The following is a 19,947-nucleotide window of genomic DNA, read 5'->3' as shown; positions in this document are numbered from 1 at the left end:
GTGACTCAGGATGACCTGGCACAGTCGTGCTGACTGAAGGCTTGGAGAGGCCAGGTGGCCACCTGAGTGGGGCGGGGAGTCCCGTGTCACCCACCCAGACGGGGACTGGAAGACACTGCAGACTCAGGCTCTGGGCGGACAGAAGGCTTTGTTACTGCCACCGGGCAGGACACACAGGGTCAGGGTTCCAGGGCCAAGTTATCCACTCCCTTGGGTCTTTCCTGCATGAGAAGCACAGTGGGACCGAGCAGGTTCGCTCGTTGTTCCCTAGGGGGATGAGCACCCTTCCCGCCACTCCCCTCACCTTCCGCCTCCACCCCCAGTACAGTTCCGTGCAGGTCCCGGAGGCCGGCAGGGCTCACCTTCCAGGGGCTCACCTTCCTGGGGCTTTCCCTGCGGGGCCCAGGGGAGCTGCAGCAGCAGCAGTGGGCGACGACCAGCAGCAGCAGGAGCAGCACGGTGCCTGGGGACAGGACAGGCGTCCAGGTGTGGCCCCAACCTGGAGCCCAGGGCAGGGGGCTGGGAGGACCCAGAGGCCACAGCCACACTTACCCATGAAGGTGAGGAAAACAATGAAGGCAACAGTGTCCCATGTGGACTGGAAAAACTGGTGGCTCTTCAGTCTCCCCAGGACTTCCTGAACCGTGGCCTCCAGCTCCTCTGTGGACACAGCCATCTTGGCGTGCACAGTGCCACCTGCCCCGGTCCCCCAGAGGCTGCATCAGGACCCTGGGCTCAGCTCAGCAGGGACCACATCCAGGCTTCCCACAGCCCAGCCACTGCCCGCTCCTGACCCAGCGCCAGCTTCCCCACCCCCTCCCATTCCACTTCTCCCTCGGCCCCAGGCCCAGCTTCTCTCCTTGCTCAGCCCTGTGGTCCCTACCCTGACAACCTTCTCCCCAGCCACTGTCATCTCCCCTCTCTCTCCCCCTGGCAGCCCAGCCCCCAGGCCGCCACCTACCTCCTAGAAGCCTCCGATTCCCCCAACCAGGCAGGTCCTGGGGAGCACAGGCTGCTTCCTGCTTCCGGCTCCACACCACCTGAGGCCTTGGCAACCAGCCCCGCCCTCCCCAGGGCTAGCAGAGGCCGCCCAGCCCAGGGGAGAGGGCCCAGGCGCAGCAGGTGCGCTCCCTGGCTCCCCACTGCTGGAGGCCCAGGGAGGAAGACGCCGGCCTGTGGCTTCTTCACTCCTGAGACTTCTTACCTTTCCTCAGTATCCCAGATATGCAGCTGGGAACACCTGTGTGCTTGGCCACTGCTGACTTCGTGAATGAAAGAGAGAGAGATGGGAGAGAAGGTGGGTGGGAGGGAGGGGGAACGGGGAGAAAAACTGCCTGCATCCAACGAGCCTTGAGCAGCTAGGACAGGTGTGCCTGCATCATACAGTTGTCCTTGGAATCCTCAACGATTGGTTCCAGCACCTCCGTGGGTACCAAAATCCACAGATGCTATAAAGTCCCCGATATAAAATGAGGCAGTATTTGCATATAACCTGTGCATATACTCTGTACTTCAAATCATCTCTGGATTACTTATAATACTTAATATATTTGGCCTGGCCTTGTGGCTCACACCTGTAATCCCACCACTTTGGAAGGCCAAGTTGGGTAGATCACTTAAGATCAGGAGCTTGAGACCGTCCTGGCCAACATGGCGAAACCCCACCTCTACTAAAAATACAAAAATTGGGCCGGGCGCAGTGGCTCACGCCTGTAATCCCAGCACTTTGGGAGGCAGAGGCGGGTCACCTGAGGAGTGACCTGAGGCAGAGGAGTTTGAGACCAGCCTGACCAACATGGAGAAACCATGTCTCTACTAAAAATACAAAATTAGCCAGGCGTGTGGTGGCACATTCCTGTAATCCCAGCTACTAGGGAGGCTGAGGCAGGAGAATCACTTGAACCCGGGAGGCGGAGGTTGCGGTGAGCCGAGATCACGCCATTGCACTCCAGCCTGGGCAACGAGCAAAACTCCATCTCAAAAAAAAAAAGATAAAAATACAAAAATTGGTCGGGTGTGGTGGCTCATGCCTGTAATCCCAGCACTTTGGGAGGCCGAGGCGGGCGGATCACAAGGTCAGGAGATCAAGACCATCCTGGGTAACACGGTAAAACCCCATCTCTACTAAAAATACAAAAAATTAGCCGGCCATGGTGGCACGCACCTATAGTCCCAACTACTCAGGAGGCTGAGGCAGGAGAATTGCTTGAACCCTGGAGGCAGAGATTGCAGTGATCCGAGATCACACCACTGCACTCCAGCCTGGGTGACAGAGCAAGACTCCATCTCAAAAAATAATAATAATACAAAAATTACCCCGCTGTGGTGGCGGGCACCTGTAATCCCAGCTACTTGGGAGGCTGAGGCAGGAGAATCGCTTGAACCCAGGAGGCGGAGCCTGTAGTGAGCCAAGATCATGTCACGGCACACCAGCCTGAGTGACAGAGCAAGACTATCTCAAAAAAAATAAATTGGCTGGGTGCGGTGTCACACTCCTGTAATCCCAGCTAATCGGGAGGCCGAGGCAGGAGAATCGCTTGAACCCAGGAGGCAGAGGCTGCAGTGAGCCAAGATGGCACCACTGCACTCTAGCCTGGGTGACAGAGCAAGACTCCATCTCAAAAAAAAATTATATACATATATTTATTTAATATAATGTATGCTAGGTAAATAATTGTTACATTGTATAGGGAACAGTAAGCAAAAAAGTCTGTACATGTCCAATAGAGATGTGATTTTTTTCCAAATATTTTCTGTCTGTGGTTGGCTGAAGCCACAGATGTGGAACCTGTGGATACGGAAGGCCAGCTGTACTAGGAGTCTTCACCGCCTTATTTTCTCTATTTTACTACTTGAAAATATCAGCTAATGTGGGGCTCTGCATCGAGCACTGTGCTGTGTCACCTGGTTTATTCCTCATAGCAATCCTAAAGTGGGTATTATTGCTTTTTCCATTTTACAGATGAGGAAACGGAGGCCTAGAGAAGTTTAGCCATTAGCCCGTCACACACCTAATGTATCCATGTCCCAATGCTGCCGTAACACTACCACAAACTCTGTGGCTTCAAACAACACAAATGTATTGCCCTATGGTTCTGAAGGTCAGAGTCTAAAATGGGTCGACCAGGCTGTGTTCATCCTGAAGGTTCTAGGGCAGAGTCCATCTTTTGCCTTGTCCAGCTTCTAGAGGGTGGTGGCATTCCTGGGCTTGTGGTCTCCCATCCCTCCACCCTCTGCTTCCAGGCTCACGTCTCCTCCTCTGACTCTAATCCTCCTCCCTCCCTTTTTTTTTTTTTTTTTTTTTTTTTTTTTTTTGAGACAGAGTTTCGCTCTTTTTGCTGAGGCTGGAGTGCAGTGGCGCCATCTCGGCTCACTGCAACCTCCGCCTCCCGGGTTCAAGCGATTCTCCTGCCTCAGCCTCCTAAGTAGCTGGGATTACAGGCACCTGCCACCACGCCCAGCTAACTTTTGTGTTTTAGTAGAGACTGGGTTTCACCATGTTGGCCAGGCTGGTCTCAAACTCCTGACCTCAGGTGATTCACCCACCTTGGCCTCCCAAAGTGCTAGGATTACAGGTGTGAGCCACGATGCTTGGCCTTTTTTTTTTTTTTTTTTTTGAGACGGAGTCTTGCTGTCACCCAGGCTGGCAGGCTGGAGTGCAATGGCGCGATGTCGGCTCACTGCAAACTCCGCTTCCTGGGTTCAAGAGATTCTCCTGCCTTGGCCTCCTGAATCACTGGGATTACAAGCGTGCACCACCACACCCAGCTGATTTTTGTGTTTTTAGTAGAGACGGGGTTTCACCATGTTGGTCAGGCTGGTCTTGAACTCCTGAGCTCTGGCAATCCGCTCCCCCCTCAGCCTCCCAAAATGCTGGAATTACAGGCATGAGCCACCGCGCCCAGCAGACATACTTCTATTTTTAAAGTGCAAGGGAGGCTGGGCGCGGTGGCTCATGCCTGTAATCCCAGCACTTTGGGAGGCCGAGGCGGGCAGATCACGAGGTCAGCAGGTCGAGACCATCCTGGCTAACACGGTGAAACCCCGTCTCTACTAAAAATACAAAAAATTAGCCGGGCATGGTGGCGGGCGCCTGTAGTCCCAGCTACTCGGGAGGCTGAGGCAGGAGAATGGCATGAACCCGGGAGGCGGAGCTTGCAGTGAGCTGAGATCACGCCACTGCACTCCAGCCTGGGCGACAGAGCGAGACACTGTCTCAAAAAAAAAAAAAAAAAGTGCAGGGGAACAACTGTGGCCCCTGCTCCAGCTCTTGGCCTGGCTGGGTGGGCAGGAGGCACACTGTCCCCTCCTCTCCCCTCTGGCCCTCAGTCTTCCTGTCTCTCTGGGTACCTTGTTTCTAATGTTTGTTGTTACTATTATGAAAGTCATATCTATCTCTTAAAGAAGATCTGGAAACCACCAAGTTGTTAAAAGACAAAGTCAGGCCAGGCGCGGTGGCTCACACCAGTAATCCAAGCACTTTGGGAGGCCGAGGTGGGCAGATCACCTGAGGTTAGAAATTCGAGACCATCCTGGCCAACATGGCGACACCTGTCTCTACTAAAAATACAAAAATTAGCCGGGCGTGGTGGTTGGTGCCTGTAATCCCAGCTACTCAGGAAGCTGAGGCAGGAGAATCACTTGAACCCGGGAGGCAGAGGTTGCAGGGAGCCAAGATCTCGCCACTGCACTCCAGCCTGGGTGACAGAGTGAGACTGCGTCTCAGAAAAAAAAAAGACAAAAGTCACAGAGCCCCGCCCAGTCCCAGGCAGGACAGTAACAGGAGGAGGAGGCTGTGGCAGGGAGTGGTTCCGGTGAGTCAGACTTCTGGACCCAGGTTCGATTGCATGCCATAAGACCCACCAATGTGTGAGCTTGAGCCCTTCTGCCTCAGTATACTCCTCTGTAAAATGGGTATGTGAATAGTATCCACCTCCTTCCAGTGTCGTGAGGACGAAATGAACTGATCATCGATGTCAGAGCCGTCGAAGCATGATGGAAGGCTCACAGAAACGTGCGCTGAATGCCCTGTGCTATTATCGCCGTGTCCACGTGTGATTCCCTCCAGGCTTTTGTCCTCTTCCACCATAGTCACGCTGCATAGATCGTTTTTTCCCTGGCTTTTGCCAGTCAACACCACCGGGAGCACCTTCCAGATGACAGCACGCTTTCTGCAAACTACTCCTTTGATGGCACTTACATGGTGCAGTCCCTACTGGCACCCAGTGAGGCTCCTCCCCTCACCGCCACGATTTTCAGAACTAGACCATCGCTCACATGGGAGGATTTTCCTGGAGAAAGTGTTTTCTCTGCACAGAGGCGCATTTCCTTTGGGGACATCCCCAGAGGTACGTCTACTGCTCAAACGCAGTCCCCACGTCACCATCACCAGAGCCGTTTGTTCATCCACTAACCACATCCTCAGCTGCTTATGGGAGGAGGCCCCCGTGCTGAATCCCTCAAGGGCTGTGGAGTTGTGGCTTTTAAGATTTCACCTTCGACAACAAACTGTGCTCCAGGACAGGCTGTGCCCCATCGTCCCTGCCACCCTGGGCCCTGCCTGACCCACCCTTAACCTCTAAGCCTTTATTTATTTACTTATTTATTTATTTATTTATTTACTGAGCTAGGGTCTTACTCTGTCGCCCAGGCTGGAGTGCAATGGCACGATCTCGGCTCACTGCAACCTCCACCTCCTCGGTTCAAGCTATTCTCCTGCCTCAGCCTCCCAAGTAACTGCGACTACAGGTGCCCGCCACCAAGCCCAGCTAGTTCTTGTATTTTTAATAGAGATGGGGTTTCGCCATGTTGGCCAGGCTGGTCTCAAACCAGACCTCAAGTGATCTGCCCACCTCGGCCTCCTGAAGTGCTGGGATTATAAACATCAGTCAACGCACCTGGCTGACCCCTAGCCTCTAAGCCTTTAAGGTTAAGCCTCCAAGAAGGAGCGGGAGTTCCCCAGGAGGAAGAACTGGCAGAAGGTAGTGGACAGCAAAGGGCAGAAGTCGGCCTGGGGCTCAGGAAAGCTGGAACCACGGCCACCTTTCTTTTGTGAATACGGTTTTACTTAGACACAGCCACGCCCATCTGTTTACCTATTGTCTGTGGCAACTTTCTCACTGCAATGAAAAGTTGCATAGTAGTTGCAACAGAGAACTTAGGACCAGCAAAGCCTAAAATAGGGACCATCTGGCCCTTTACAGAAAACACTTGCCAGCCTGAGTGTGGTGGCGCTTTGGGAGGCTGAGGCAGCTGGACCCCTTGACCCCAGGAGTTCAAGACAATCCTGGGCAACATAGGGAGACCTCATCTCTACAAAAAGTAAAAAATTTAGCCCAGCATGGTCTACGTACCTGAAGTCCCAGCTACTAGGGAGGCTGGGGCAGGAGGATCACTTGAACCCAGGAAGTCGAGGCTGCAGTGAGCTGTCATTGTGCCTCTGCACTCCAACTTGGGTGACAAAGTGAGACCCTGTCCCAAAAAAGAAAAAAAAAAAAGAAAAGAAAGGAGAAAAGAAAGAAAAAAGAAAGAGAAAACATTTGCCAATACCAACGACACAGGAATGCCTAAGCCTTGTGAAGTCAAGTACCAGGAAACAAGAAAGAATTAACTGTGTGAGATGGACTTGGTATAAGAAACAGCTTATCAGGCTGGGCATGGTGGTTCACGTCTGTAATCCCAGCATCTAGGGAGGCTGAGGTGAGAGGATCACTAGAACCCAGGAGTTTGAGACCAGCCTGGGCAACATAGTGAGACCCTGTCTCAAAAAAATTTTAAAAAGGGCTGGGCGCAGGGGCTAACGCCTGTAATCCCAGCACTTTGGGAGGCCGAGGAGGGCAGATCACGAGATCAGGAGATCGAGACCATCCTGGCTAACACAGTGAAACCCTGTCTCTACTAAAAATACGAAAAAATTAGCCGGGTGTGGTGGCGGGCGCCTGTAGTCCCAGCTACTCGAGACGCTGAGACAGGAGAGCGGCATGAACCCGGGAGGCAGAGCTTACAGTGAGCCGAGATCATGCCACTAAACTCCAGCCTGGGTGACAGAGCGAGACTCCGTCTCAAAAAAAAAAAAGAAAAAAAGGAAAAAAGAAAAAAAAAAGGCCAGGCATGGTGGCTCACGCCTGTAATCCCAACACTTTGGGAGACCAGGGTTGGTGGATCACTTGAGGTCAGAAGCTTGTGACTAGCCTGACCAACGTGGTGAAACCCCTTCTCTACTAAAAATACAAAATTAGCGTGGTGGTGCACACCGGTAATCCAGCTACTTGGGAGGCTGAGGCAAGAGAATTGCTTGAACCCAGGAGGCGGAGGTTGCAGTGAGCCGAGATCGCGCCACTGCATTCCAGCAAGGGCAACAGAGCGAGGCTGTCTCAAAAACAAACAACAAAAAAAGAAACAGCTTATCAGAGAGACAGTAAGGCAGGGGTGAGGACCACAGTCTGGAAAGCACATGGCCTATTTAAAGAGGGCATCTCAAGTCAGGGTGATAATCTCTAAGATACACCGGAAATCTAGATGTTTCTGTAAACCAGAAAAAGTCAGTAGAGGGTGAGCACACAGACTCAGAGCGGGTAAGTCCCAGCTCTGCCACCTCCTCACCTGACCCTCTCTTATCTATCAGCTGGGGGTAGTAACAGCACTTACTTCACAGGGCTTGATTATTAAACAAGTTAACATCTTTGGGCTCCTAGAACGATGCCATGTGCAGAGTCAGGACTGGGTAAATATTTGCTAAAGCAATCTCTTCATGTTTTTGACCCTGCAACTTAAAACACATGGCGCCAATCGTGGACACGGATGTCCCGCTAGCCAGCTGTGGGGCCTGGGTTTGCTCACCCCAGCAGAGTGGTTGAGGGCGTCAGCTTGGAGGTGGAAGCCCAGCTGACGAGGGGGCCTTGGGCCCCTGGTTCTACTTGGGGATCATTGTATTATTGGGCTGGGGTCATTGTGGGGATTAGAAGGGTAATAGCTCCTGCTCCTGCTGCAGAGAAGCCTCCAAGTGGGGGTCACAGCAAGTGCAGATGGAGCTCAGATTCTTCGGTTAACTGTCACCCTCTCCCCTCCCCCATCACACACACACCAGGCCCTGCCAGGACAAGGCAGCTCCTGGAAGCTCCACCAGGACCCACGTCCACCAGGTGTCACAGCAGGCTGCTTCTCTCTCTCTCTGCCCCCCCGTGGGCTCTTTGCTCCGCTCCCTCCCAGCCATCTTCCCTGCCTGGCCTTGGTCTCTCTCTCTCTGTCTCCGTCACCTTCATGCCTGTGCCGTCTTTCTCGCTCTCTATCAACTCTGCTGTGTGTCCCCCTGGGGAAAGTGGGGGCATCTCCTCCTGAGCCCCCTGCCCAAGTTCCCTGCTGGGACGGGAGCCACTTCACCCCATACACACTCCCTGAAGCCCCTCCAGGACTCCAGCCTGGCTGCAAACACCCATCCTGGACTTTGCCTGGCCCTCCAGGCTCTGCTGGGGGAAGCGATCTGAGAGGCCCCTGCCTGGGCTGTAGGTGGGGACAGGGCAGACCCTTGGGCAGCGGAGCCTCTCTGGATGGGTGTTGAGGCACCCTGGAGAAACGGCTCCCCACAGGCACCCTTGCCATACCCCTGGGACTACAGGCACTTAGGGTACACCAGAGGCATGAAGTGTGGAGGGGGTTGGCCAACGGCCAAGCTCAAATAGGGGTTCAGATATGAGAGGTCAATGTGGGCTCCTCTGAGCCCCAGTGACCCCCTTCTCCCCACCCACCTGGTGACAGGCATCTCGAACCCTCGGCCCCCATGGACCCCCTGAGGCGCTCCCCCTCTCCCTGCCTGTCCTCGCGGCCCTCCAGCCCCAGCACACCACCCTGCGAGATGCTTGGTCCTGTGGGCATTGAGGCTGTGCTGGACCAGCTGAAGATCAAGGCTATGAAGATGGGGTTTGAGTTCAACATCATGGTGGTGGGTGAGTGAGAGGTAGGGCCCACGGCAGGACAGACCCACAGTGCTACGCATGCTTGGGCGTGTGGCCTCACCTTTGGCAGCCTGTCGCCCCTCCCCATCTGTTAGGTGGGCCTGATAATAGCACCTCACAGGGATGTTGTCATTGAAAATTTGAGAAATGCTGAGTCATTAAAAGACAAAAATGTGCCTGGAGCGGTGGCTCACACCTATAATCCAGGGTTTTGGGAGACTGAGGTGGGTGGATCACTTGAGCTCAGGAGTTTGAGACTAGCAAAACCTCATGTCTACAAAAAGTACAAAAATGAGGCCGGGTGTGGTGGCTCAAGCCTGTAATTCCAGCACTTTGAAAGGCCAAGGCAGGAGGATCACTTGAGGTCAGGAGTTTGAAACCAGCCTGGCCAACATGGGGAAACCCCGTCTCTACTAAAAATACAAAAATTTGCCAGGCGTGGTGGTGGGTGCCTGTACTTAGGAGCTACTTAGGAGGCTAAGGCAGGAGAATTGCTTGAACCTGGGAGGCAGATGTTGTAGTGAGCCGAGATTGCGCCACTGTACTCCAGCCTGGGTGACAGAGCAAGACTGAAGCAGAAGGATCCCTGGAGGCCAGGAGTTCATGACCAGCCTAGGCAACACAGCAAGACCCCATCTGTACAAAAAAATTTTAAAAATTAGCCAGGCATGGTGACATGCACCTGAATCCCAGCTACTTGGGGGGCTGAGGTGGGAGGATCGTTTGAACCTGAGGGTGGAGGTTGCAGTGAGCTGCGATCACTTGAGCCTGGGTGACAGATTGAGACCCTGTCTTAAAAATAAAAAAACAGTGCAAGGCCGGGTGCGGTGCCTCACGCCTGTAATCCCAGCACTTTGGGAGGCTGAGGCAGGCGGATCATGAGGTCAGGAAATCGAGACCATCCTGGCTAACACGGTGAAACCCCATCTCTACTAAAAATACAAAAAAATTAGCCGGGCGTGGTGTCGGGCGCCTGTAGTCCCAGCTACTTGGGAGGCTGAGACAGGGGAATGGCGTGAATCTGGGAGGCGGAGCTTGCAGTGAGCCGAGATCCCACCATCGCGCTCCAGCCTGGGTGACAGAGCGAGACTGCGTCTCAAAAAATAAAAAAAACAGTGCAAAAATCAGCTGAGTGTGGTGGCGTGTGCCTACAGTCCCAGCTACTAGGGAGGCCGAGGTGCGAGAATCACTAGAGTCTGGGAAGGTCGAGGCTGCAGTGAACGGGGATTGCATCATTGCACTCCAGCCTGGGTGACAGAGTCAGACCCTGTCTCCAAAAATAAAATAGAAAAGTAAGAGTTAGAGAAAAACTGCCTAAAACGCCCACCCTAATTGCTGTCATCCGGTTGCCACTCCCAGGGCAAAGCGGGCTGGGCAAGTCCACGATGGTGAACACGCTGTTCAAGTCCAAAGTGTGGAAGTCAAACCCACCGGGCTTGGGGGTGCCCACACCCCAGACGCTGCAGCTGCATTCACTGACACATGGTGAGTAAGCCCCTGCCCACACCTCACCCCACCCTACCCCACCCCATCCCACCCGGGTCCAATCTCTCCCGACTCTGCTCTCCCTCCACAGTCATAGAGGAGAAAGGTGTGAAGCTGAAGCTGACGGTGACGGACACGCCCGGCTTCGGGGACCAGATCAACAATGACAACTGGTAGGTTCTCTCTTTTTTTTTTTTTTTTTTTAGGCAGAGTTTCACTCTTGTCACCCAGGTTGGAGTGCAATGGCATGATCTCGGCTCACTGCAACCTCCACCTCCCAGGTTCAAGTGATTCTCCTGCCTCAGCCTCCCGAAGTAGCTGGGATTACAGGCGCCTGCCACCACGGCCAGCTAATTTTTTTTGTATTTTTAGTTGAGATGGGGTTTCACCATGTTGGCCAGGCTGGTCTTGAGCTCCTGACCTCAGATGATCCACCCGCCTTGGCCTCCCAAAGTGCTGGGATTACAGGCATGAGCCACTGTGCCCGGCGACAAGTGGTGGGTTCTCAAAGGTGGGGGCCAAGCCATGGCTGTCCCCTCCTGTCCGTGCCCCTGCCCCTTCAACCTTTGGGAAACACCCCAGACCTGGAACAGCCAGGCTGTGTGATTTTTTTTTTTTTTTGAGACAGAATCTAGCTCTTGTCGCCCAGGCCAGAGTGCAGTGGCACAATCTCGGCTCACTGCAACCTCCGCCTCCCGGGGTTCAAGCAATTCTCCTGCCTCAGCCTCCCAAGTAGCTGGGATTACAGGCATCCGCCAACACGCTCGGCTACTTTTTTGTATTTATTTAGTAGAGACGGGGTTTCACCACGTTGGCCAGGCTGGTCTCAAACTCCTGACCTCGGGTGGTCCGCCCACCTCAGTCTCCCAAAGTGCTGGGATTACAGGTGTGAGCCACCGCACCCGGCTCAATTTTTGTATTTTTAGTAGAGACGGGGAGTTCCCCATGTTGGCCAGGCTGGTCTCGAACTACCGACCTGAGGTGATCCACTTGCCTCAGCCTCCCAAAGCACTGGGATTACACGCATAAGCCACCGCACCTGGCCCTGGTTTCATTTTATTTATTTATTTATTTATTTATTTAGAGACAGTGTCTCACTCTGTTTCCCAGGCTGGAGTGCAGTGGCAAGATCATGGCTCACTGCAGCCTTGACCTCCCCAAGCTCAAGGACCCTCCTGCCTCAGCCTCCTGAGTAGCTGCGACCACAGGCACGTGCCACCCCACCCAGCTAATTTGTGTATTTTTTGTAGAGTTGGCGTTTCCCCATGTTGCCCGGGCTAGCCTCGAATTCCTGGGCTCGAGCGATCCTCCTGCCTCCGCCTCCCAAAGTGCTGGGATTACAGGCATGAGCCATCGGGCCTGGCCTGACACCTGTTTTTAAAAGGATCTGTTTGGCTACTTACAGTGTTGACAATACCCAAGAGGGGAAGGGACTCGAAGAGGAGGAGGGAGACCCCTGCAACCATCAGGCGCGAGTCCTTGGTGGTTTGGGCCCAGCTGTGGCCCTTCAACACAGTTAATGCTCACCCCTCCCTTACTTGCAACGTAGGTGCTACTATTGTCTCCATTTTACAGACAGTGAAGCCGAGAATGGCAGGAGGTCTCCCTATGTCTCTCTGATGATGCAGGGAAGTGGGGGAAAGTACCGGGGTGACCCAGAGGTCCCGGGCCAACCAGGACGATTCGTCGTCCCAAGGAAGGACCGCCCAGAGGACACAGAGGAGAGGGGTGGGGCTCTCTGGGCACAGCACAGCTCTGAGGGGAGGGTCCACCTCCCGCCTCAGCTGGGACCCCATCCTGGGCTACATCAACGAGCAATATGAGCAGTACCTGCAGGAGGAGATCCTCATCACCCGCCAGCGCCACATCCCAGACACCCGGGTGCACTGCTGCGTGTACTTTGTACCACCCACTGGGCACTGGTGAGGGGGCTGCACCTGCAAGGCGAGGACCACCTGCATGGGGCAGGGAGGAGGAGAAGGGGTCCCCACCATGGGCTGCCGGCTGCCCCCACCCCCCTGCCCTGCTGCTGTCGTTTATACACTCACCACCACCGCCACCCCCATCACTGCCCTGCCTCCGGCAGCCTGCGGCCCCTGGACATTGAGTTCCTGCAGCGGCTGTGCCGGACTGTGAATGTGGTGCCTGTGATTGCCCGGGCCGACAGCCTGACCATGGAGGAGCGAGAGACCTTCAGGCGCAGGGTGATCTGGGTGCCCGGGCAGGGCTGGGGTCAGCGGGGGCAGAGGGCAGAGTGGGCAGGGTGGGCTGAGGTCACCTGTGCGGGATCTCCAGATCCAGCAGAACCTGAGGACCCACTGCATCGACGTCTACCCCCAGATGTGCTTTGACGAGGACATCAATGACAAAATCCTCAACAGCAAGTTACGGGTGAGAGGCTGTGGGGCGGGAGGCGGGCGAGGTGATTTCCTTCCCACACATCCTTTCCATCCAAAGACTCATCTTTCTCTACATCTCAGGGAAATGTGCACATGTTCCTAACAGATATGATTCTCCACGCATCCACAAGCTCAAGGTGAGCAAGAAATAACAGCTCACACTAACAACCCACAGAATCGGAGAAAATGTCTGCGAATCACATACCCAATAAGAGGCTTGTATCCTGAATATATAGAGAACATTGGGCTGGGCACAGTGGCTCACGCCTGTAATCCCAGCAGTTTGGGAGGCCGAGGCAGGCAGATCGCTTGAGGTCAGGAGTTGGAGACCAGCCTGGCCAACATGGTGAAACCTCGTCTCTGCCAAAAATGCAAAAAATTGGCTGGGTTTGGTGGTGCACGCCTTTAGTCCCACCTACTCAGGAGGCTGAAGCGGGAGAATTGCTTGAACCTGGGAGGCAGAGGTTGCAGTGAGTGAGCTGACATGGCGCCATTGCACTCCAGCCTGGGCAAGAAGAGTGAAACTCCATCTCAGAAAAAAAAAAAATGTGTTGGCCGGGCGCAGTGGCTCAGCCCTGTAATCCCTGCACTTTGGGAGGCCGAGGTGGGTGGATCACCTGAGGTCAGGAGTTCGAGACCAGCCTGGCCAACATGACGAAACCTCGTCTTTACTAAAAATACAAAAAATCAGCCGGGCGTGGTGGTGGGTGCCTGTAAGCCCAGCTACTCAGGAGGCTGAGGCAGGAGAATCGGTTGAATCTTGGAGGTGGAGGTTACGGTGAGCCGAGATTGCGCCACTGCACCCCAGCCTGGGCAACAAGAGCAAAACTCCAGCTTAAAAAAAAAAATGCTATGGAAGATGTGGAGGAACTGAAACCCTCACCTACTGCTGGAGGGAAAGTAAAATGGCTCAACCACTTTGGAAAACAGTCTGGTGGTTCCTCAAATGCTTAAACATCCAGTTACTCTATGACCCAGCAACTGAACTCCTACGTGTGTACCCAAAAGAAACAAAAATGTACATTCACAGAAAAATGTGTACATGAATGTTCACAGCAGCATTATTTATTTTAGCCCCGAAAGTGGAAGCAACCCAAATATGCATCAACAGATGAGTGGGGAAACACACTGCGGCCTATTCCCTACCATGGACTATCCGTTAACCATGAAAAGCAATGAAGTTCACCCTTTAAAAGTGTACAGTTCAAGGCTGGGCACGGTGGCTCATGCCTGTAATCCCAGCACTTTGGGAGGCTGAGTGGGCAGATCACTTGCGGCCAGGGGTTCGAGACCAGCCTGGCTAACATGGTGAAACTCTGTCTCTACTAAAAATACAAAATTAGCCACGTGTGGTGGCACGCACCTGTAATCCCAGCTACTGGGGAGACTGAGGCAGGAGAATTGCTTGAACCTTGAAGGTGAAGGTTGCAGTGAGCAGAGATTGTGACACTGCACTCCAGCCTGGGCAAGGGAGTGAGAACCTGTCTCAAAAAAAAAAAAAAAAAAAAAAAGGCCGGGCACGGTGGCTCACACCTGTAATCCCAGCACTTTGGGCGGCTGAGGTGGGCAGATTACCTGAGGTCGGGAGTTCGAGACCAGCCTGACCGACATGGAGAAACCCCGTCTCTCCTAAAAATACAAAATTAGCCGGGTGTGGTGGTGCATGCCTGTAATCCCAGCTACTCAGGAGGCTGAGGCAGGAGAATCACTTGAACCCAGGAGGTGGAGATTGCAGTGAGCTGAGATTACGCCGTTGCACCCCAGCCTGGGCAAGGGAGTGAGACCCTGTCTCAAAAAAAAAAAAAAAAAATGAAGCACTGTCACCCTGTCACCTGCCTGCTACAGCGTGGGGGAACTTTGTAAACATGTTTCTCAGACAAAAATCAATCAGACACAAAAGGTCACGTATTATGGGATTCCATTTATATGAAATGTCCCGAATAGGCATAGGCAAATCTATAGAGACAGAAAGTAGATTAGTGGTAGTCAGGGGCTGTGGGGAAGGGAGAAATGGGGAGTGATTGCTAAAAGGTATGGGGTTTTTTTGGGGGGTGTGATGAAAACGTTGTGAAATTAGATTGCGATGATGGTTGCATAACCCTGGTCAAATACTAAAAACCACTGTACTGTACAATGTTTTGTTTGTTTCGTTTGTTTTATTTTTAATGTTTTTTTTTATGAGATAGGGTCTTTTTTTTTTTAAGATGGAGTCTCCCTCTGTCACCCAAGCTGGAGTATAGTGGCGTGATCTCCTCTCACTGCAACCCCTGCCTCCTGGGTTCAAGCGATTCTCCTGCCTCAGCCTCCTGAGTAGCTGGGACTATAGGTGCACAATACCACGCCTGGCTAATTATTGTATTTTTAGTAGAGATGGGGTTTCACTATGTTGGCCAGGGTGATCTCGATCTCCTGACCTTGTGATCCACCCATCTCAGCCTCCCAAAGTGCTGGGATTGTAGGCGTGAGCCACCGTGCCCAGCAGAGACAGGGTCTTGTTCTGTGGCCCAGGCTGGAGTGCAGTGGCGGGATCTCAGCTCACAGCAACCTCCAACCTCCTGGGTTCAGGTGATTCTCCCACCTCAGCCTCCTGAGTAGCTGGGATTACAGGCATGAGCCACCACACCCAGCTAATTTTTTATTTTTACTAGAGACAGGGTTTCACCATGTTGACCAGGCTGGTCTTGAAGTCCTGACCTCAGGTGATCTGCCTGCCTTCACCTCCCAAAATGCTAGGATTACAGGTGTGAGCCACCACGCCCAATATTATCAACATCCACATTACTCCCCATCACAGATGAATTCAGAAGTAAAAACCCATATATGTCACTTCGGAGTTTACAAGTTTGAATTTCTGCTTCTGGCCATGAGCAAGTAAACAACCGGAGTTTACGATAGGGTTCAACCACCTTTTCTGCAAAGGGTCAGGTAGTAAATGTTTTAGACTTTCTGGGCCATAGGGTCTCTGTTGTGATGATTCAACTCTGATGTCATGGTTCAAGAGCAGCCATAGACAAAAATGACTCATAGGCTCAACTATGTGCCAATAAAACTTTATATATAGGAAGACAGGCAGGCTGGGTGTGGTAGCTCACTCCTATAATCCCACCACTTTGGAAGGCAGAGGCAGGAGGATCACTTGAGCCCAGGAGTTAGAGACCAGCCTGGGCAACACAGAGAACTCATCTCTACTAAAAATGTTTAAAAAGTAGCCAGGCATGGTGGTGCACACCTATGGTCCTCACTCCTCAGGGGACTGAGGCGGGGATATCACTTGAGCCCAGGAGGTCAAGGCTGCAGTGAGCTATGGGATTATAGGTGTGAGCTATATAATACGCTATATAATATAATGGGATTATACGCTCAGCTAATTTTTTATTTTTTGCAGAGATGGCGTTTCACCATGTTGCCCAGGCTGGTCTCAAACTCCTAGGGCTCAAGTGATCCTCCCACCTCGGCCTCCTAAAGTGCTGAAATTACAGGCAAGAGCTACCTCACTCAGCCAGAGGCACCAATTAGACTTTATGTCTTTGAACTTGGGAATTCTGTGCACTTTCTACCATGTTCCCTCCTCGAAAAGGATAGGACTCCCCTCTCCTGCCTGGGTGCCTTGACTTTTCTTCTCTTCTCCCCAGCAAAGTCAATCCTCCCGTCTCTGTGTCTTCTCCTTTCCCAGGACCGAATCCCTTTTGCCGTGGTAGGGGCTGACCAAGAGCACCTGGTGAACGGGAGGTGTGTCCTGGGCCGGAAGACCAAGTGGGGCATCATTGAAGGTCAGTGCGGGGCCCCTGGGTAGGATGCGGGTGGGGTCAGTTTGGAAACCAGAGCAGCCTTGGGCAACCTTCGCACCCATCACAGGGCACAGAGAGGTGAAGCCCACTGGACAAAGAGCCCTGGGGAACGGTCCCTCCTTTCAGCTGGGAGGCTGTGGCAAGTTTCCGGACCCTCTGGGCCTCAGTTTCCTCACAGTAAAGTGGGCATCACAGTGCATCAACTTCCTAGGGTGTTGGAGCGGGGAGAACCACCATTTTGCACAATGCCCAATACCCAAGGCTGCCCTAGTGGCTGGCCGGAAATTACGATGGGCCTACTGTGTATCAGCCACCGCTATGTGCACTTACTGCAGTGCACGGTAAAGGGAGGACTGACAGGGTCCCTGTCCCCATAGAGCTGACGGGACAAGGACAGGTCGGGGAGGCACAGTGAAGGCGATTGTGGCGGGAGGGAGAGGAGACCGCCTTAGGGAGCTAGGGAAAGTGACACAGGAGGGGCAGCGAGGATGTAGCCCCTGATGTATTATTATTATTTTTTTATTTTTATTTTTTTGAGATGGAGTCTCGCAGTGTCACCCGAGCTGGAGGGCGGTGGCGTGATCTCGGCTCACTGCAACCTCCGCCTCCTGGGTTCAAGTGATTCTCCTGTCTCAGCCTCCCAAAGAGCTGGGATTACAGGCACCTGCCACCACGCCCAGCTAATTTTTTGTATGTTTATGAGAGACGGGGTTTCACTATGTTGCCAGGCTGGTCTCAAACTCCTGACCTCGTGATCTGCCCGCCTCGGCCTCCCAAAGTGCTGGGATTACAGGCGTGTGCCACCGCGCCCGGTCAGATGATGTATTATTATAATTATTAGAAATATTCTATACTATATATATATATTTTTTTGAGACAGAGTCTTGCTTTGTCACCCAGGCTGGAGTGCAGTGGAGCAATCTTGGCTCACTGCAACTTCCGCCTCTCAGATTCAAGCAATTCTCCTGCCTCAGCCTCCCAAATAGCTGGGACTACAGATTATACCACCACACCCGGCTAATTTTTGTATTTTTAGTAGAGACGGGGCTTCACTATGTCGTCCAGGCTGGTCTCAAGCTCCTGACCTCAGGTGATCCACCCAACTCAGCCTCCCAAACTGCTGGGATTATAGGCGTGAGCCACCGTGCCCAGCCAGAAATATACTATACTATTGCCTATGATATAGCACCCATGCTATCTGCAGAGGGTGGTTCCAGGACCCCCAGGGATACCAAAATTGGCAGATGCTCAAGTCCCACAGTGGGCACCCATGGATACAGAGGCCGAGTGTACATATAATACAATAATGATTGGTGGATTCATTCATTCTACAGCTATTTGTGGGAGCCGCCTGTACCAGGCACTGGGGACACAACAGTGGATGAATGAATGAATGAACCAACAAAGGGAAGGCAGGATAGGATAAAGAGGAATGTGGAAAAAGGGTTAAGGGAAGTGGCGTCAGGTGGTGCATATAGTAGGCACTTACTCAGTGCTCACTAAGCAGCTGTCCCATACTGAGTCCCATGTCTTGCAGTGGAGAACATGGCGCACTGTGAATTTCCTCTCCTGAGAGACCTGCTTATCCGGTGAGGGTGTGGGGAGCCCGGGGCTAGGGGGCTGGCGAGGGGCCCTGGGGACACCACCATCGGGGCTGACCGTCTCCGGTCCCCCAGCTCCCACCTCCAAGACCTGAAGGACATAACCCACAACATCCACTATGAGAACTACCGCGTCATCAGACTCAATGAAAGCCACCTGCTGCCCCGCGGGCCCGGCTGGGTGAACCTGGCCCCGGCCTCCCCAGGACAGCTGACCACCCCCCGGACCTTCAAGGTCTGCAGGGGGGCCCATGACGATTCTGATGATGAGTTCTGACCACCGGCGGATCCCGGGGCTGCTGGGCTTCCTGAGTCCCCAGCGGCTCTCAACACACACCTATGTACCAGAGCATCTATTAAATGTGAGCCTTGCTTTTTATGAAAAGCTGTGCTTTGAAAACAAAAGGCATTTTGTAAATGACTTCTTTGAACTATCCACAAATAAAAAGGCTGGGTCTCACTCTGTTACCCAGGCTGGAGTACAGTGGCGCAATCATGACTCACTGCAGCCTCAAATTTCTGGGCTCAAGCGATCCTCCTGCCTCAGCCTCTCAAGTAGCCAAGACTATGGGCATGACACCACCTTGATGGGCTGATTTTTACCATTTTTTTTGGTAGAGATAAGGCCTCACTAGGTTGCTCAGGCTGGTCTTTAGCTGACCTCAGGTGATCCTTCCGCCTCAGCCTCCCAAAACACTGGGATTAACACTGCTGCCAACCAAGTATGTTTTTGTGGTGGTTGTTGGTTGTTGTTTCTGAGATGGAGTTTTCTGGGGGTTTTTTTTGTTTGTTTTGTCTTGTTTTTTGAGATGGAGTTTCGCTCTTGTTGCCCAGGCTGGAGTGCGATGGCGTGATCTCGGCTCGCTGCAACCTCTGCCTCCTGGGTTCGAGTCATTCTCCTGCCTCAGCATCCCAGGTAGCTGGGGACTACAGGCATACACCACCATGCCTGGCTAATTTTTGTATTTTTAGTAGAGGTGGGGTTTCACCATGCTGGCCAGGCTGGTCTCGAACTGACCTCAAGTGATCCACCGGCCTCGGCCTCCCAAAGTGCTGGGATTACAGGCATGAGCCACTGCACTCAGCCTCTGAGATGGAGTTTCACTCTGTCGCACCAGCTGAAATGCAGTGGCATGATCTGGGCTCATTGCAACCTCTGCCTCCCGGGTTTAAGAAATTCTTCTGCCTCAGCCTCCTGCATAGCTGGGATTACAGGTGCCCACCACCACGCCCAGCTAATTTTGTGTTTTTAGTGGAGACGGGGTTTCAACACGTTGGCCAGGCTAGTCTCGAATTCCTGATCTCAAGTGATCCATCTGCCTCAGCCTCCCAAAGTGCTGGGATTGCAGGCATGAGCCACAGCACCCAGCTTTCTTTTTGAATAGTGTGAGACCCAAGGCCCTAGGAATCTTGAAGGCCTGGGAAGGCATGCCTTGGACAACCAGCCCCCTCTGCCCCAGAGCCAGACCCAAGTGACAAAGTCAGCTGTCCCGTCTGTCCCAGCCCCTTACTCCTGGCCCGGGGCTAGGCCCACAGGCCAAGAACACTTTCAAAATCGCCATCTTTGTGGCCTGATCTCTGGCTGTCTTACCTGATCTCTGTGTTCCACCATCCCCCACCTTCCTCATTCCCCTGCCCCAGGGGCCAGCATGGCCAGCAAACAGCTCCCACTGTGGAGCCTGGCAATGCCAGTGTGAAAATCCCAGCAGGCAAGTCAGTAACA

General features: G+C 53.2%; 2 protein-coding genes across 7 annotated transcripts; one reads left to right on the top strand and one right to left on the bottom strand.

Moving 5' to 3' along the window:
- Window positions 1-129: 129 nt before the first annotated feature.
- On the bottom strand, window positions 130-8,050 carry SMIM22 (small integral membrane protein 22). Of its 4 annotated transcripts, XM_016929353.4 has the most exons (6): window positions 7,840-8,050; window positions 7,648-7,690; window positions 1,205-1,262; window positions 553-696; window positions 363-463; window positions 130-221 (listed from the first exon to the last, which is right to left on the bottom strand). In XM_016929353.4, exons 2-6 carry the CDS (start codon window positions 7,678-7,680, stop codon window positions 180-182), a joined length of 378 nt encoding a protein of 125 aa, XP_016784842.1. In that variant the 5' UTR covers window positions 7,681-7,690; window positions 7,840-8,050; the 3' UTR covers window positions 130-179. The 4 variants fall into 4 exon arrangements, with proteins under 4 accessions (XP_016784842.1, XP_054524115.1, XP_054524116.1 ...); XM_054668140.2 differs by lacking the exon at window positions 7,840-8,050 and having other exon boundaries at window positions 7,648-7,763; XM_054668141.2 differs by lacking the exon at window positions 7,840-8,050 and having other exon boundaries at window positions 378-463; window positions 7,648-7,763.
- On the top strand, window positions 8,014-18,717 carry SEPTIN12 (septin 12). Of its 3 annotated transcripts, none has more exons than XM_001169473.6 (10): window positions 8,014-8,141; window positions 8,755-8,942; window positions 10,311-10,436; window positions 10,528-10,609; window positions 12,221-12,358; window positions 12,523-12,640; window positions 12,732-12,827; window positions 16,509-16,605; window positions 18,161-18,212; window positions 18,300-18,717. In XM_001169473.6, exons 2-10 carry the CDS (start codon window positions 8,777-8,779, stop codon window positions 18,499-18,501), a joined length of 1,077 nt encoding a protein of 358 aa, XP_001169473.2. In that variant the 5' UTR covers window positions 8,014-8,141; window positions 8,755-8,776; the 3' UTR covers window positions 18,502-18,717. The 3 variants fall into 3 exon arrangements, with proteins under 3 accessions (XP_001169473.2, XP_009428507.1, XP_054524114.1); XM_009430232.4 differs by having other exon boundaries at window positions 8,074-8,141; window positions 8,755-8,953; XM_054668139.1 differs by lacking the exons at window positions 16,509-16,605; window positions 18,161-18,212; window positions 18,300-18,717 and adding exons at window positions 12,917-12,972; window positions 16,221-16,461 and having other exon boundaries at window positions 8,075-8,141.
- The last annotated feature ends 1,230 nt before the right edge of the window (window positions 18,718-19,947 follow it).

The sequence above is a fragment of the Pan troglodytes genome, chromosome 18 (genome assembly GCF_028858775.2).
Source record: "Pan troglodytes isolate AG18354 chromosome 18, NHGRI_mPanTro3-v2.0_pri, whole genome shotgun sequence".
Taxonomy (NCBI): domain Eukaryota; kingdom Metazoa; phylum Chordata; class Mammalia; order Primates; family Hominidae; genus Pan; species Pan troglodytes.
Note: the sequence above shows the minus strand (reverse complement) of the source record. Positions and strands in the feature narration are given on the sequence as shown.

What these genes read in the sequence shown, in the direction of transcription:
- SEPTIN12 (XM_001169473.6), top strand. Translation starts at nt 8,777, where the DNA reads ATGGACCCCCTGAGGCGCTCCCCCTCTCCCTGCCTGTCCTCGCGGCCC. An exon ending in CAGATCAACAATGACAACTG is followed by an intron (nt 10,610 to 12,220) that starts GTAGGTTCTCTC and finishes CTCCCGCCTCAG; the next exon opens with CTGGGACCCCATCCTGGGCT. An exon ending in GAGAGACCTTCAGGCGCAGG is followed by an intron (nt 12,641 to 12,731) that starts GTGATCTGGGTG and finishes CGGGATCTCCAG; the next exon opens with ATCCAGCAGAACCTGAGGAC.
- SMIM22 (XM_016929353.4), bottom strand. Translation starts at nt 7,680, where the DNA reads ATGTTAACTTGTTTAATAATCAAGCCCTGTGAA. An exon ending in ATCTGGGATACTGAGGAAAG is followed by an intron (nt 697 to 1,204) that starts GTAAGAAGTCTC and finishes GGACCGGGGCAG; the next exon opens with GTGGCACTGTGCACGCCAAG. An exon ending in TGTTTTCCTCACCTTCATGG is followed by an intron (nt 464 to 552) that starts GTAAGTGTGGCT and finishes TCCTGTCCCCAG; the next exon opens with GCACCGTGCTGCTCCTGCTG.